This window comes from Malus sylvestris, chromosome 15 (assembly GCF_916048215.2).
Source record: "Malus sylvestris chromosome 15, drMalSylv7.2, whole genome shotgun sequence".
Taxonomy (NCBI): domain Eukaryota; kingdom Viridiplantae; phylum Streptophyta; class Magnoliopsida; order Rosales; family Rosaceae; genus Malus; species Malus sylvestris.
Genome location: NC_062274.1, coordinates 5,904,729 through 5,922,805, shown reverse-complemented (window position 1 = coordinate 5,922,805; position 18,077 = coordinate 5,904,729). Strand labels below are relative to the sequence as shown.

The following is an 18,077-nucleotide window of genomic DNA, read 5'->3' as shown; positions in this document are numbered from 1 at the left end:
TCCATGACAAGAGCAAACACATAGATACCCGCTATCATTACATAAGAGAGTGTATTGCAAGAAAGGATGTGCAAGTGGAATACGTGAAGTCTCAAGATCAAGTTGCGGACATATTCACTAAGCCACTCAAACAAGAAGACTTTGTCAGACTGAGAAACTCAATCGGCGTCACAAGACAAGATTAAGGGGGGATGTTAAAAGGTAATCTTGTCTTCAACCCAAGACAAGTCATCCAACCCAAAGTAAATGTGCAAATGCTAGAAAATTCTAGCAATCTATGTCGGTAATATAGCTGGAGAATTCTAGCAATTCCAGTCGATTATCACTAAAATATCCAAGCTAAAGAAAGATCTAGAGGCAGCAAAATCATGTGGCCATTGCCGCAATGCTCATGTCGATGGTAACAAAGATAATCGGTGAACACCACCTATAAATAGGTGTGTGGTGTTGTGTAACAACCAAGAGAGCAAATAGTAAGAAGTGAGAGTGTCAAGTAAGAAGTAAGAAGAAGCAACAAAGCTTCTAAGAGTGTTTGAGTGTTTCCTCTTGTACTAAGTTTGTGAGTGAATAAAAATTTTTGTGTAATACTTTGAGTGCTCTTTCTTTCTCTTACCTATCAATTCCGCTGCATTACATTCTTCTTTGTGAGATAAACATCTCCAAAGTAATGAAGTCTTTTTAAGCCCCAACAAAATCAAGGTCTGCAATGTGAGGCTAGTTGCAGCTTATTCTAAAGCTCAGCTTTCTAACCAATTAACTGTCTTTGAATTTGTTACATCAGGAGTCTTGTCGATCCGTTTTCTTCATTGAATTTCAGTTTTTCACTGATCTGCGCATTGTTGGGTCTTGTTTTTTCTTCAGTAAATGATTGGAGCTAACAAAACAGCTTATATGTCGGAGAAATATTGCAGATTCATCAATCTTATGAACATACTGCAATCTTATGATTTATTTTTGCGTACTTCAAATCTTGTCGTACAAACACTACAAAAAAAATGAGCACTGCACACAATAATTTATCTATGCTCTTTGAGGTCAAAAAGCACCAACAATTGTGCCCATAGACCAATAGCAACAATGCAGCTACTATTTTTGGGTCTGTGCCCTCTATGGGCGTCACCATTTCAGAAAGCGCACAGTATGATGATTTGTGCTCAAAGAGGCAGGCACAAATAGACCACTATCTGTGCCTTGTTTCTGACACCTTGTCAGACAACCTTTTCCAGACACGTTGGCACTTCATATTGTAATTGTGCCAACATGAATTAAATATTAAAAAAAATTTGACGAAATGAAAAACTTTAATTTTTTTAAAATGAAAAGGCCTACAACACATTCCCAATCTCACAAACATAATGTAATGTTACATACTTTATCTCTAATACAATAAAACTTGAAAGCACATATTTTTGGACAAATGCATTTTCCCCAACAAGCCTTGCACCTCATCAAAAGCCATAACAGATATAGTCGAATTCAAAACAAAATAAGTCCAAAATAGGAAGGCTAGCTTGTCGGTGATACTTAAATCTTCAAAGCGTGGAACGTCCAAATAGGAAGGCCAGCTTGGTGGTACTTCCAAATCTCTGGTAACAAAGACAAACACACAAACAAAAGCCGGTACTCTTTAGTCTTTAGTAAGAATAATTAAAGAAAAAAATGCATCTTATATACAATTCCAAGAAGACATAGTATAACTATAATGCAAACCAGCAAACCCCTCAAGCCATTTCTCCTTGCAGAGATTGATAAAAGCATTTGTATATCTTCTAAAGATACCATCCAATCAATCCACCAAAATATCAATATCTTGTAGTTCAGGCAATTAAACTATGGGTAGGGCAAAAACAAGCTTTTATGATTTAGTTCTACAAACTGATTCATACAGATAATGAAACCAATAATTCCTAATACCATTTGAATTCATCGGACGCCAAACAACCTTCAACCACCATAAAAAACACAGTATTGACATCCCCTGCTCTGACAGCCTCTAAAAAATGACCACGAGTAAGAAATATATCAAGCAGTAAAATACATTATCACATTGGATATCGCTGAAAAAATGAACTATAAATTTAGACTACCAAGAAGCTATTGAAAATGAAGGTGACATCATTTACACAGAGCAGCAAGAATGAGTATGTAATGGCTTCCAAATTTTTAAATCATGATTCCTTTTCTTTACCAGATCAGATGCTATATATCCTTCCTCCCACATATTAATTGGTGTAATTCTGCTATGTATACATGCACTCGTCCGTGATTGAAACATAATGACTTTTGCCAGACACTTTAGTAACATTTTTAATTTCTTCATGCATGGCAATCAATCTTCACACAGATTAACACATGAAAAAAGCAATCCACAGTCCCAATAATGCGACTCTACCTCTTTCGAATGTAGAATAAAAGAGAGATGCAAAAAAATATCTCAAAATAGGTCATTTCCTACAACATATAACAAACACGAATTTTAGGAACTTAGGTGATAAGTAGTAGTTGGTCTGGAGTTTAATTGACAAAACACATAAGTGTAATGGGAAAAAAATGCACATCTCGTCATGGGCATCACAATTAACTGTAAGACATTGACAAATTTCCACATTCAATGATAATGACGTTATCCTATAGGCAAATTGAAACTTCCCCAAAAGAAACCTAATGTAAATTACCTAAATCAAAGTCAGATCTGAGCAAAAAAATTAGGGAATATCTTCTATAGTCAAATTGAAACTTCCCCCAAAGAAACCCAGTTAAAAACAGTCAAGAAATGAAGATTTACATAATTTAATTATCACATAAACACCAGTCAGCGATCATGAATTCGAAACAAGAAATACTAAAACAAAGTACTACCTAGAAACCAAAACACATTAAAATTGAAAAATCTTAGAAAAAGATTACCTGATTTTACCAACGTGATTTCCGATTCAGGCTCTACATCCACCGATCTTCCCAAACCCGACCCACCCCCTCCACATAAGTGTTCATGCACATAGAGAAATTGCATGTAAACATACAATATTGTAAATTTCGTATAATTTTATGAGAACCACAAATCAGACACAAATATATACTTATAAGTTATTATGAGGGGCATTCTTAGCTTGATGGCAAATAGAATATTTTTGTACTATATATGAACACTTGGAATTTACAGGTTACCCACATGCACAGCACATTCATCAACTACCGTCATACATTCCAGGACAACAAAGTGGAACCAAGCGCCCCAAACGAAAAATAAGACAATTAACTACTTCAAGTTTAAACGAGTAAAACGGATGTGAATCTTTTCATAAGCTCTTCCATAAACTTCCAGAAGCTACTTGTAACACTAGGATGAATTTAAGCAAAAAGAAAATCCAATCTTTGACATGCATACAAAAAAAATCCATACGTGGGCGGGTCCAATTCTTCTCGGCCCAGGTTGGAAACAAACTTGATTCACTTCCTCGTCCCAATCTTTGACATGCATACAGAAAATGGATTTAAAATTCGAAATCTAGAATCTATCCCAAAACTAAAAGTTTTTATTTTGGAAAACAACTTATAGTGGAGGACAACCTACAAGGAGAGGATCATTTTTACCTCTTGGGTCGAGGTCCGATTCCGGCAGGTTTGGCCGAAAATTTGTCGGAAAATCCGCGGCCACCGCTTCTTAGATCTGAAATTGACGAAATTCGGCTACAAATTTGTAGAAACTAACTTGGGGGTTGGAAAGAGGACGTGAAGAGGATTCTGGAGGTTTAATTTGACGGTCGTTGGTGACCGGTGGACGGCTTGCGTGAAAGAGGGGGGAGAGAGAGAGAGAGGACGAAGGAGGAAGAGAGGTGGGGGGAAATGAGGGGAGAGAGGGGAGTTGGACGTTTGTGAAGGGAAGGGAGATTTTTTATATTTTTTAAGTTTACATATTTTAACTTATCCTATCCAAATCTTCTTTGGTTTCCTTGCTTGCCCCATAAAAATCCCAAAAGTAAATATGTAAAGGACACAAAATTTACTTTTTATTTAAATATATTAAACTAGAGGGCACAATAATCTTTGTCGTGTTTTTGCAAATTAATAAAAAAATTCCAAATCTGACACATGCAAGGCTGGCTGGACATACAGCGTTGCTGACAAACATATTTTATAGACACAAAATGCTTTTTGTGCCCATCTTCAATGAAAAAGTTGTCATCTGATCCTATTCGGCACGGTTTCCGTGCTCATTACTGTTTTGTGTCATTTTTTTTTAACATTGGGCACAATAGATGGTGCCCTTTTTGGTTGTCAAACTGACACAAAATTCTCAATTGTGCCCTTTGTTTTGTACCCAAAGCTCACTTTTCTTGTAGTGAAATCCTCTAATAGAGTCATTGTGATTCTATGCTCTTCAATATTTTCTTTATAAAATTCGTCGAACTCACTGCGGCGTAGTGTGCTTATATACACAATGGTTTTAAATATTTTTGAACCACTGAAATTTCTACCACTCACAACATGTAGTTTTGAATCATCACTTCAGCAAGTTCATAAAAAATTAACTGGTAAGTTAATTTTCGCTTCAGTTATATTGGAGCCAAATTTAGGTATACCAGTCATGTGGCATGCTAAAAGAGAAGCATATACCTCCTAGTTACTGCAGGGCACATTTAATTAAGCTGGAAAATTTTGTGGAAAATTTTATTTTCTGAAAGTGTGATATACGGTATGAAAACACAGAATCAAAATATTTCCTCTTCCTTGTTGACAGGAGCATTAGAATCATACAATGATTCTGGTATTACTGAAGTATAAGGTTACTGACAGGACAACCAAATACTACATACTCCCTTAATCAAAGTACACGAAAAACTCATGAAAATATACAACTTGATTAAATTATGCAGCATCACTTTACCATCAAGTTGAAGTTATATGCAGACATAATTGAATGGTAGACCAATTTTTTATTTCTTACGAGTGCGGCATTTGGCCAATAGATCAATCACACTAGCAACTTTTGGCCTTCGAATTGACCTTCTCAAGTTACTGCTAATGTGCATCGCCGCCTTATACGAATCAAATTACATATAGGTCGTACTTAGTGCACAAGGCTCCCGCTTTACGCAGGGTCTGGGAGAGGTGAATGTCGGCTAGCCTTACCCCCATTTATGGAGAGGCTGCTCCCAAGTCTCGAACCCGAGACCTACCGCTCATGGGCGAAGGCACTTGCCATCGCACCAAGTGCGACCTCTATACGAATCAAATTACATATAACGCGTAAAAATTTTCTAGCTAATGGCCATTTGACAAGGAATATTACATCATGTGGCTTCATTATACGAAGCCGCACAGAAGAACTTGATAATCTTAATAATAAACGTAAAGTATTTAGCTGCATGCTTGATGGAGGTTTGCTTTAAGGGTAGGCAGTTCATGAGCGTATCATGGGGTTTGGATTTGGCCAAACTCAGTGCCTTGTTTATTAACCCTCCAATGGCTTCAGATTATAACCAACTAGTCTCATGCTTGGAGTCTCACCTACCATTCTGCAATTATTTCACAGAGATTAGTAAACAATTTATGACTAAATACGAACCGACTTTGTCCAACTTGATGAGCTCTATCCAAGAAGCTTCTCTAAAGTATTTGAATAATCAAATTCTTATCCACTGACATTGTACTTGTTTGGGTGCATGCATGCATATGATCCAGTAACTTGGTTGATATTCTTCGAAACTTAATGAAGAGGAGTCTATAAGTACCCCTGTACTCTCAAAGGCTAACTCAGCAAAACAGTCAGGCTATATATTTGCTTAAAGCCTCTTCTAGAATCCATCTCTCTTTCTTTTTCTCTATCTCTGAAAGTCTCATGGACAGAACCAAGAGTATACCATTACAGGCCCCAACTTACGGAAACTTAATAACGATTCTCAGCATTGATGGGGGTGGAATAAGAGGACTTATCCCAGGAACCATTCTTGGTTACCTTGAATCTGAGCTTCAGGTAGCTAGGATATTCAATCTCGTCTTCATATGCATCCTTATTAATTGCATGTCAAAGAATAGTTGCTAAATTATATTAATGTTTCACATTAAGTACTAAATGTCGAATTTCATTGATCATGTTGCAGAAGTTGGATGGTGAGGATGCAAGAATCGCCGACTATTTTGATGTGATTGCAGGAACAAGCACCGGTGGTCTTGTGACTGCAATGCTTGCAACCCCAGATGACAACAACCGCCCTGTATTTGCTGCCAAGGATATTAAGGATTTCTACCTCACTCACTGCCCCAAAATTTTCCCCCAGAAACAGTAATGTCCGCATCTTTATGTCAAATTTTTAGAATATTGATACAGAACATATTGTTCTTACCAAAAAAAAAATTACTTCTCTTCCTGCATATATAGATTCTAATATGAACATTAATGCTTTAAACAACAGTTGTCCATTGTTTCCGAAAATGACAAAGATTATCAAAGCCCTATCAGGGCCAAAATATGATGGGAAGTATCTGCATGACTTGGTTGGGCAGAAACTTGGTTCTAAGAAACTGCATCAGACATTGACTAATGTTGTCATTCCCACATTTGACATAAAACAGCTCCAGCCAACTATATTTTCCAGCTATGAGGTAGGTTTGTTACTTTGTTATTTTTCCCCCTGTTTATAGCAAAAAAGAAAACGTTTATAGCAAAAAAGAAAAGGATGTATATAGCTGAATTAATATCTGCTTTTCTTGGGTGCTTAGGTGAAAAGTAAACCATTCTTTGATGCTTTACTCTCAGACATATGCATTGCAACCTCAGCTGCACCTACTTATCTACCAGCTCACTATTTTGAAACAATTGACCCAGAAGGGAATGTAAAAGACTTTAACCTTATAGACGGCGGTGTGGCTGCGAATAATCCGGTATATAAAAGAATTAATTTGAACTTAAGACTTTTTCTGATAAGTTAAATGTTATTTGGTTGATTTAATGACTTCCAACATTATTTTTGGTCTTATTCCAGACTTTACTTGCAATTGGTGAAGTGACAAAGACAATAATAAGTGGGAGTGAAGATTTCTTCCATATAAAGCCAATGGACTATGGGCGATTTCTAGTGATATCTCTAGGAACTGGCTCGGCAAAAGCTGAGTTCAAATACCGTGCGCATTCTGCAGCCAAGTGGGGTTTATTAGATTGGTTAACCAGCGGTGGTGGAACCCCAATAATTGATGTTTTCAGTCAATCAAGTTCTGATATGGTCGATTATCATCTTTCTGTGGTTTTCCAAGCCCTTCATTCGGAGAATAATTACCTTCGAATTCAGGTACATTAATTAATTTTAGTAGTTAATAGTTATTACTTGTTGAAAGTGAATTTCACATTTATGGGTTCGACAAAAAAAAAAAAAATCTCACATTAATGGGAGGAGGGACCTTGCATATGCTTATAAGTAGTTGGGCAATTTTTATATTGCCAATTGGTTTTATTGAAGGGACCTTGCACGTGCTTTACGTCACCCCATTCCATTTACTATTTTTTGTTGCTTTTTTAAAGTAAATAGAGTATTAAGATATATTTTCTCCTAGCCAAATTTGAACCACATTATTACTATCTTATTTATGAGACTTAACCTACCCTCTCCTTCTTAGTATAGATAACATCATTTGTTTAATAAAAAAAATATATATTATCTCATTTTATTAACACGGTGTATGATGCATAGCGTTCGCTCTCAAACCTAAAGGTGAAGGGTCGTACAGTCTCCAAAAGCCAGGCGCCTCTTCCCCCTTTCTTATTCAAATAAATAGAGAAAGACATAGAACTAGAGGAGAACATGTATAAAACCAAAATAAGGGCATGAACCCCACCAATGAACACCGTATTGATCAACATCATGTTAAACAGTCAGCAACTTTCTTATCTTTATATCAACATGCGAAATCTGAATCGACATATAGTGGATCACATTTACCTATCACATTGTTGACTACCTTAATTATCAATGAAAGTGATAAAAAAAATACTACGTTAAATAGACGCATTTGGAATTTCCTTTGTAAGAATAGCTTTTGCTCATGAAGCAGTTTTATTAGGGTGTTTGTTACAAATATGTTAAATTTTCTGTTAAAAATTCAAGTACTTCTTTAGAAAGCGTTTGTTTGACCCATATCCATGTTTTTTTGCCAAACACTATTATAACTGTTTTTAGTTGCCAAGAGTCCAAGACAGGCTCGTAATCTAATTGTAAAAACACAATTAAATGGAATAAACAAAAATGCAGGATGACACATTAACTGGACAAGTATCTTCTGTGGACATAGCCGATAAGAAGAATTTGGATGATCTTCTCAAAGTGGGTGAAGGCCTGTTGAAAAAACCAGTTTCTAGGGTTAATTTGGAGACTGGCAGGGTGGAGCCTTCAAAACACGAGTCCAATGAAGAGGCTCTCACTAGGTACACCATATCAATTACCAAAACCAGATATAAATTTCCACAATTTTTGTGGTAAATTTTTTGTAGTAATAGAAAGTTGTTACTTGTTATTTTGCAGGTTTGCAAAACTATTATCTGAAGAGAAGTGGCTTCGCCTTGCAAAGTCGCCTGTTGGACACGCCGCAAAGCCTAATTAAACAATGATCAGACCAGCCAAGATTCTTTAGTTTTTGTTTTTATTGATAAAAATCATGACTCTTTTGTTTTGGTAATTAATTTGAATGATAATTAAATTGTTGTAATAACGTCAACTTGGGGGCAAATGATCCATCATAATGTTTAGATTATTCTCTTAGATTTATTTTTGTGTTGGAATAAGTTTTCTTCCGGGTGTTTTTTTTTTTTTGATAAAAATCATGACTCTTTTGTTTTGGTAATTAATTTGAATGATAATTAAATTGTTGTAATAACGTCAAGTTGGAGCAAATGATCCATCATACTGTTTAGATTATTCTTTTAGGTTCTTTTTTGTGTTGGAATAAGTTTTCTTCGAACTAGGATTCTCTCCCCTCCTCTTTCCATCCCCTTTCATCCCCTTCTTTTACATTATCTTATTTTGTCTTTCTCTTGCTATAAAAAAATTAATATAAGATGTTGACATGACCTAATCATGATCATTCAAATAGGAGGGGAGGGAAGGGTAAAAAAAGGAAGATAATCCTATTCCATTTTCTTCCAGGTGTTGGATATCCTAACTTAATGACTTTTCCTAACACACTCTGATTCCAATATCCTCAAATATCAGAATAAGCACGTGTTAGCCGACATCCGAAGGTGATGAAGTAATTTTAAACATGCATACAAATAAAATATATAATTAGAAAGAAATACATTCATGCAGAACCGTGTTCAAAGTATACAACTAATCAAGAATAATGTGAAAGAATTATTATAAAATGGTATGAACCAAGGAATGGGTCCTACATTGAGAAAACTCGAAGATACCTATACAGAGGTGTTATGACGCTGGGATTGTATGCCTCGATCCTAACTCTTGAAGGGGGCGCAAAACAAAGGGTGAGTGGAACTAATAATAAGAAAACTATTTTCTTTCTGAACATACTAGCCCCTGTTTTGAAAACACATATAATACTACATAATAGGTTTTCTGAAAACTCTAGCATGTCATGGAAAACATTCATAAAATAAGTACGTGTAAAACAATGCTCAGTAATGGAAATAGTCGCCCGAAGGTAAATTCGTAAAACATCTGTGAATCACATCAATGAGGTACTTAACTAGGGGTATCATGGTCGCCCGAAGGCAGTACATGTCCATCACCCAAAGGTGAAGCTGTATAACACGTCCATCACCCGAAAGTGAAGCTGTATAAAATAGCATAACATAACACATAGACACTAGTCGTGGCTAGTGAAGCTGTCCGACATTGGTTTCGCCAGTAAAGCTGGGAGTATGTCATAAATATCATCAACTGTGTCCTATGGCCATAGACGTCTACATACCCATGTTGTGTGTATGTGTTGTATGATAAGCCACTAGGTAAGCACAGAAAACGTATCTCAAAACTCGTATTAAAACACCGGAGTTCAAAAGCTCAAAACCTCATCTCATAAACCGTAGTAAATCATATTCGTAAATCCATAGAATTTCATATACGAAAATCCAATAATTCCTAACCTCTAGTAAAACATAAATTCAATAAATCATAATTATTTCGTAAGAGCAATTTAAATAAATCATAAATTCTTCGTAAACCATAAATAAAGAAATCCGTAAATCATATCATGAAACGTAATCAATTCATGAAATATGAAATGCATAATATTTTATAAAAACATGCAATTTAAAAAGGGGTCCACTCACATATATTTTGTTGCCCGAGAGTCGCTCGAACTCGAGAAGACGGTGTCACTTTCTACCAATGCACCTAAACACAAATAGAGCCCATTTAATAGAACTTTACTGAAATGATCGAATTTCATAAAATGAACAGTGGATTTGGATTCGGCACGTCGACAAACCTAAGAAGGGAGCTCAGGTTCCCCCACACGCATCCACGGGGCGGTGGCCCGAAAGGCCACGCATCATCGCACGCGTCGAGATAGGTTGCTGGAAAAGTCGTCAAAAAATTCACCGGCACCACCATGGATGGCAGCAAAGAACAGTACATCTGACGAAGGTGCATGTGCTTTATGCGCCGGCCATGACAACCCGCCACGTGCAGCCTACGCGCCGACCATGGAAGTTGGGGTTAAGTCCAGGTCGGATCTGGGGTTTGGGTTGTTGGGTTGGGCCGATTGTTGGGTTAGGCCTGGGTTAATAAGTTGGATTTGGGCCGGTTATTGGGTTATGGGTCGAGTTGACTCGAATTCAAATCATGGGTCGGCCAGTCTCCACGAAGAAGAAAGCCGGAGCTTCCAATCTCCGATCATCCCCAAAACTTAACTAAAACTAGTCATTCTATATACCAAAATGAAGCCCAAGGAACAAGGAAGAATATTATACCTATCTTGTGGCCATCCGTGGCCGAAGTTGGTAGAAAAACGGCTTGAAGCCGCCGGATATCCACCAGAATCTGGGGAACTTTTCCTCCCAGTCGATCTGCACCAAACTTCATCAACACACACGTCTAACGTAACTTATAAACGTAGGATAGCTAGATGAGAAAGATTAAGGGAGTCCCGAGACTCACTTCGTCAAGAAAATCGAGGAATTGACAGGAAAATCAATAATAGTGGCAGCAACCACTGTGCGTTTCGAACCATCAACCTAGCGTCCTGAGCACGTTAGGAAAAGTGATGGTGGTCTGAGTGGTTCACCGGAGGAAGAGTGGCGAGGTGGTGGTTGGTTTGTGGTGCTCACTAGAGAGAATGGCGAGCAAGTGGTCTGTAGGTGTGTTAGGGGAGGGGGGAGTGACATAGGAAAATGAGGGAGAAAGAGTTTCGGAGATTGGGGGAGGGGAGGACACATGTAAGAATGAGAAGTGGGGTGTGGGCCCCGCATGACAAAATTTATTTAAATGATAAAATATCCAACCCTAATATCTAGAATAGTGAATTGACTACTTTGCCCATCTACTTCATAGTTCCGTAAAACGTTCATCGTAACTCCAAATTCGATTCTACTTGCTCCCATGAGTTCGTAACAATGAGTACTACAAGGATACACCAAGGAAACAAACCTTACGTGACACGACAAGACGGTCAACAAAAGTCAACATTTTTGCCTCGAAGGGCATTTTCGTAAATTCATGCTTTAAAATTATAAAAGCCATAATATTTGGGGACAAGTCGTTACATTTCCAAATAATTGTAAGCTGCTGAAAGAGAAAAAACTTACACTATGTTTGGATGAAAGGATAAAACTTGGGATAATGCAGCTAAATGGGGCTTATTGAATTGGTTAACCAGCGGAGGCTCGACACCGATCATCGATGTTTTCAGTCAAGGAAGTGCTGATATGGTTGATCTTAACCTTTCTGTGGTTTTCCAAGCCCTTCACTCTGAGAAAAACTACCTTCGAATTCAGGTATTAATTCATTCTCTCTACGCGACTAAGAACATCATAAAATAATAGAGTTGAGACTAAGATTGAAGGTTCAGATTTATTAACAAATACATTTGAATGAAAAAAATAATAATAATATGCAGGATGACAAGCTGCATGCATGGGGACGTATCTTCTGTAGATATAGCAACAGAGAAGAATTTGGACGATCTTGTGAAAGTTGGTGAAGGCCTATAAAAACAACCTGTTCATTCTGGGGTTAATTTAGAGACGGGGAAATTAGAAGCTTGTAATCATGAAGAAACTCTTATAAGGTATACAGATCATATATCAATCATAATATATATTTCCACAATCTATATGCTAACATTTCTCTGATTTATAACTCATCCACATTTTATATTTTGCAGGTTTGCAAAACTACTCTCTGAAGAGAAGAGGCTTCGTCTTGCAAAGTCGCCACATGGTCAATGTACTGCAAAACCCAACTGATCATCAAAAACACATCTTAATCTTTGTGTACACAGCTAATGATCATTTGATCCAACTTTCTAGATTCTTTAGTATTCTTTATGTAATCGAATAAATCCCCCGTGGGGTGGCAAATATTCCTTAGTTCAACTATTATTATGTTGTGATTCATCATTAAAATTCATAGTCTAAGGAAAAAAAAAATTGAGTAAAATTGCCAATAGTTCTGTTTATATTATGCACATACATGTGGCCAGACCGGCCTCTTGGAGATCTTTCGATAAAAACAGCCATTAATTCACCAACTCTTCTTAGTTTATTTCTAGATATAGTGATATTAATTACAACATTCAACTTTAAGAACTTTTCTCGTCTGGCACTTTTGTTGCTTGTTGTTTAAACAAAAGGGTTGAGGGGTTTTTTTTTCTGTAAAGGGAATGTTGCATGGGCAGAATAGCTTGACTATTTGGTAAAGGGAATGTTGTCACAAATTAGCTTGACTATTTGGTCAGTTGGAATGAGACGGTATTAATATAATTTTGTATTAGTCAAGTTGGAATGTGACTTTTACCAACAAGTCCACAAGCATAGTTTAACTGTGCAGAGACTTTAAAGATTAGGTGAATCATATTATATTTGGTAAAAGAAGAAGGCCGGCCACCATTTATCTTGGCCTCTAGGGTTTGCACGAACTAATTTAGAGCATTTTTTTGTAGTGCCATACAATCCCATGGGAGGAAGAACTGGTTTTTCTTGGCATCAATATATATGAAGCAGTCAGTCAGAAAGTACAGGCTTCCTTTTTTTTTTCAAATGAACACCCCCAAAGCACAGCATCTGACATGAACAAAACTTAATCATTTAAACATAATGATCAGTAAAACATTGAACATGGAGTACTAGGGATGGCCTTCTTTTTGCTTTTTAACAGCATTTTTAAAGCATTGTGGATGAGTCACTAGCGATGGCTTTCCCATTGGTTCTTAACAAAACCTGCAGTTTCAGAGAGGCAGGTTAGCGACCCACCACTAATCAACACTGATATTGTCCTTAACTTAACCAGATGGCTCGTACAGTCCAGCTGGTGTGAGTTTTTAGTACAAGTAGTAGTGGAATCACTTGAGATAAAATGAAAATTATTTTGAAAGATTTCTGACGTGGGACTTTCTATTATTCAACACCTGCCCCATCATGACTCGTGAGCAGTACAAATCAAGGTCAGCAATGTGAGGCTTGTTGCAGCTTATTCTTAAGCTCAGATAGAACAGCTTATTCTTAAGCTCAGCTTTCTATCCAATTGACTGTCTTAGAATTTGTTACATCAGGAGTCTTGTCGATCCGTTTTCTTCATTGAATTTCAGTTTTTCACTGATCTGCGCATAGTTGCACTTGTTTTTTCTTCAGTAAATGTTTGGAGTATAGCAAACAAAACAGCTTATATGTTGGAGAAATATTGCAGACTCATCAATCTTATGAACATACTGCAATCTTATGATTTATTTTTGCATCCTTCAAATCTTGTCGAACAAATCCTCTAATAGAGTCATTGTGATTCTTTGCACTTCAATATTTTCTTTATAAAGTTCATCCAACTCACTGCGGTGTAGCGTGCTTATATACACAATTGTTTTACATATGTATGTACAGTATATGCTCTAAAAACAACTGAAATTTCTACCACTCACAACATGTAGTTTTGAAGCACCACTTCAGTAAGTTCAGAAAAGATTAACTGGTAAGTTAATTTTCGCTTCAGTTATATTGGAGCCAAATTTAGGCATACCAGTCATGTGGTATGCTAAAAGAGAAGCATATACCTCCAAGTTACTGCAGGGCACATTTAATTAAGCTGGATAAATTTGTGGAAAATTCTATTTTCTGAAATGTGATACATGGCATGAAAAAACAGAACTAAAATATATTTTCCTCTTCCTTGTTGACAGGAGCATTAGAATCATACAATGATTCTGGTATTACTGAAGCATAAGGTTACTGACTGGACAACCAAATACTACATACGCCCTTAATCAAAGTACACGAAAAACTCATGACAATATACAACTTGATTAAATTATGCAGCATCACTTTACCATCAAGTTGAAGTTATATGCAGACATAATTGAATGGTAGACCAATTTTTTATTTCTTACAAGTGCTTTGCATTTGGCCAGTAGATCAATCACACCAGCAACTTTTGGCCCTCGAATTGACCTTCTTAAGTTACTGCTAATGTGCATCGCCGCCTTATACGAATCAAATTATATATAACGCGTAAAGTTTTTCTAGCTAGTGGCCATTTGACAAGGAATATTACATCGTGTGGCTTCATTGTACGCAGCCGCACAGAACAACTTGATAATCTTAATAATAAGCTTAAAGTATTAGCTGCATATGCTTGATGGAGGTTTGCTTGAAGGGTAGGCAGTTCATGAGCATATCACAGGGTTTGGCTTTGGCCAAACTTAGTGCCTTGTTTATTAACCCTCCAATATGGCTTTACATTATAACCAACTAGTCTCATGCTTGGAGTCTCACCCACCATTCTGCAATTATTTCACAGAGATTAGTAAACAATTTATGGCTAAATACGAACTGACTTTGTCCAACTTGATGAGCTCTATCCAAGAAGCTAGTCCACAGTTTTTGAATCAAATTCTTATCCACTGACATTGTACTTGTTTGGGTGCATGCCACAGTTTCTAACATGAACATTAATGTTTTAAACAACAGTTGTCCGCTGTTTCCGAAAATGAAAAAGATTATCAAAGCCCTCAGGGAAAAAATATGATGGGAAGTATCTGCATGACTTGGTTGGGCAGAAACTTGGTTCTAAAAAACTTCATCAGACATTGACTAATGTTGTCATTCCCACATTTAACATAAAACAGCTCCCGCCAACTATATTTTCCAGCTTATTGTTGGAATTTTTGGATCGCCGACCCACCCCACTCTAACGACACCGATACTGTCCCCAACTTTTCCACCTGCCTAATCCGTCAAGTGTGGAGTTATAACACAAAATGCCTCAATATTAGTTAGAGTAAGATAATACTATTTAAACCCATTAGGTTTCCTTTACCCCACTGATGTGGGACATTTAACACTTATCTCCCAGCTCACTATTTTGAAACAATTGACCCAGAAGGGAATGTAAAAGATTTTAACCTTATAGATGGCGGTGTGGCTACGAATAATCCGGTATATATAAGAATTAATTCGAACTTAAGACCTTTTCTGATAGGTTAAATTTTATTTGGTTGGTTTAATGACTTCCAACATTATTTTTGGTCTTATTCCAGACTTTACTTGCAATAGGTGAAGTGACAAAGACAATAATAAGTGGGAGTGAAGATTTCTTCCCTATAAAGGCCATGGACTATGGGCGATTTCTAGTGATATCTCTCGGAACTGGCTCGCCAAAAGCTGAGTTTCAAATACCGTGCGCATTCTGCAGCCAAGTGGGGTTTATTAGATTGGTTAACCAGCGGTGGTGGAACCCCAATAATTGATGTTTTCAGTCAATCAAGTTCTGATATGGTCGATTATCATCTTTCTGTAGTTTTCCAAGCCCTTCGTTCGGAGAACAATTACCTTCGAATTCAGGTACATTAATTAATTTTATTAGTTATTAATTAGTTATTACTTGTTAAGAATGAATTTCACACTGATGGGTTTGACAAAAGAAAAAAATTCTCACATTGATGGGAAAAGGGACCTTGCTTGTACTTATAAGTGGTTGGGCAATTTCTATATTGCCAATTAGTTTTATTGGAGGGACCTTGCATGTGCTTTACGTCACCCTATTACATTTCAATTACTATTTTTTGTTGATTTTTTTTAAGCAAATAGAGTATTAAGATATATTATCTTTTAAGCAAATTTGAACCACATTATTGTTATCCCCATTGTGAGGATTAGCCTACCTCCCCTTCCCTTTAATGTAGATAACATCATTTGTTCAATAAAGAGAACAATATATTATCTCCTTATCTCCTTTTAATAACACGGTGTAGAATGCGTAGCGTCTAACTCTCCAACCCTAAAGGTTAAGGGTCCTACACTCTCTAAGAGCCAGGCGCCTCTTCCCCCTTTCTTATTCAAATAAATAAAGACAGAGAACTAAAGGGGAACATATATAAAACCAGAAGGAGGGCATGAACCCCAGCAATGAACAGCATATTGATCAACACCATGCTAAACGGTCAGCAACTTTCTTTTGTTACAAATATGTTAAAATTTCTGTTAAAAATTCAAGCAATTCTTTAGAAAGCGTTTGTTTGACCCATATCCATGTTTTTTTGCCAAACACCATTATAAGTGTTTTTAAATGGAATAAACAAAAATGCAGGATGACACGTTAACTGGACAAGTATCTTCTGTGGACATAGCCGTTAAGAAGAATTTGGATGATCTTCTCAAAGTGGGTGAAGGCCTGTTGAAAATACCAGTTTCTAGGGTTAATTTGGAGACTGGCAGGGTGGAGCCTTCAAAACACGAGTCCAATGAAGAGGCTCTCACTAGGTACACCATATCAATTACCAAAACCAGATATAAATTTCCCCAATTTCTGTGGTATAATTTTTGTCATAATCGAAAGTTGTTATTTGTGACTGTGCAAGTTTGCAAAACTATTATCTGAAGAGAAGTGGCTTCGCCTTGCAAAGTCGTCTGTTGGACATGCTGCAAAGCCATATATCACCCTTTGAGTCTATGACCAAACTAGCCAAGATTCTTTCGTTTTTGTTTTTTGGATAAAAATCATGACTCTTTTGTTTTGGTAATTCATTTGAATGATAATTAAATTGCTGTAATAACGTCAAGTTGGGGGCAAATGATCCATCATACTGTTTAGATTATTCTTTTAGATTCTTTTTTGTGCTGGAATAAGTTTTCTTCCGGGTGTTGTATATGCTAACTTAATGACTATTCCAAAATAATTGTAAGTTGCCCAAAGAAAAAAAAAACTTACATTATGTTTGGATGAGGAAAATAAACTTGTAATTTTGACACAAGATATAAATTATAATTTGACATGCACTAGTTCACTTGTTTGAATCATAAACAAATAAATTTAGAATTTTTGCGTAGAAAAAATACTTTGAATTTGAGACCTCCATTTGTCAAATTTGAATTCCATGTAAATAGGTCACTTCCAAATTTCTTTGAGTGAGAGTTTAAAAATAAATAAAAAATTCATATTCAAATTCCATTACTCTTCTAGGTTAACTAAACAAGAAAATTCACAAATTCTAAAAAAAATAATTTCGTCATTTCTATTTCTGTCATTTCAAATTTACCTAATTATCATAGTAATTATAAATTTCCTTATTCAAACAAAGTATTAGTCAATAACCAATTGCGGCTAAAAACTATATATGATCAATTGATCTAATTAAATACTTTCAACAAAAATTAAAATGTAATTTTCTTTTGAAATGCAAAAACTCCTCATCCCTCTTTCTATATATATATATATATATAGCAAGGTTAATTATATTTGTTTCACTCTTATGTAAGCATGCCTAACCACTCCCGCCGACAAAATTCGATTCGTAAAGAAAGTTTTGAAAAGTTAGATGTAACATACGTGAGCGTTTGGAACGGTTTGAGGAGCATGCATATTTGACCATTTGGTCAAGCTATGGTCCAAGCTTGATGAGTCTATATTCTTGGATAATGA

General features: G+C 36.4%; 1 protein-coding gene, 1 long non-coding RNA gene and 1 pseudogene across 3 annotated transcripts; 2 read left to right on the top strand and 1 right to left on the bottom strand.

The window, feature by feature from the left end:
- Positions 1-1,292: 1,292 nt before the first annotated feature.
- On the bottom strand, positions 1,293-3,882 carry LOC126601891 (uncharacterized). The gene is made up of 4 exons (XR_007615853.1): positions 3,595-3,882; positions 3,404-3,468; positions 2,908-2,976; positions 1,293-1,586 (listed from the first exon to the last, which is right to left on the bottom strand). It is a non-coding gene; the product is annotated as an uncharacterized LOC126601891 (long non-coding RNA).
- Positions 3,883-5,714: 1,832 nt separating this feature from the next.
- Positions 5,715-12,418, top strand: LOC126604122 (patatin-like protein 2). 2 transcript variants are annotated; one of them, XM_050271234.1, is made up of 7 exons: positions 5,715-5,977; positions 6,105-6,286; positions 6,417-6,606; positions 6,724-6,885; positions 6,987-7,289; positions 8,247-8,419; positions 12,337-12,418. In XM_050271234.1, the coding sequence occupies exons 1-7, from the start codon at positions 5,843-5,845 to the stop codon at positions 12,416-12,418; spliced, it is 1,227 nt and encodes a 408-aa protein (XP_050127191.1). In that variant the 5' UTR covers positions 5,715-5,842. The 2 variants fall into 2 exon arrangements, with proteins under 2 accessions (XP_050127191.1, XP_050127190.1); XM_050271233.1 differs by lacking the exon at positions 12,337-12,418 and adding an exon at positions 8,517-8,759 and having other exon boundaries at positions 5,722-5,977.
- Positions 12,419-13,361: 943 nt separating this feature from the next.
- On the top strand, positions 13,362-17,103 carry LOC126601414 (patatin-like protein 2; annotated as a pseudogene).
- The last annotated feature ends 974 nt before the right edge of the window (positions 17,104-18,077 follow it).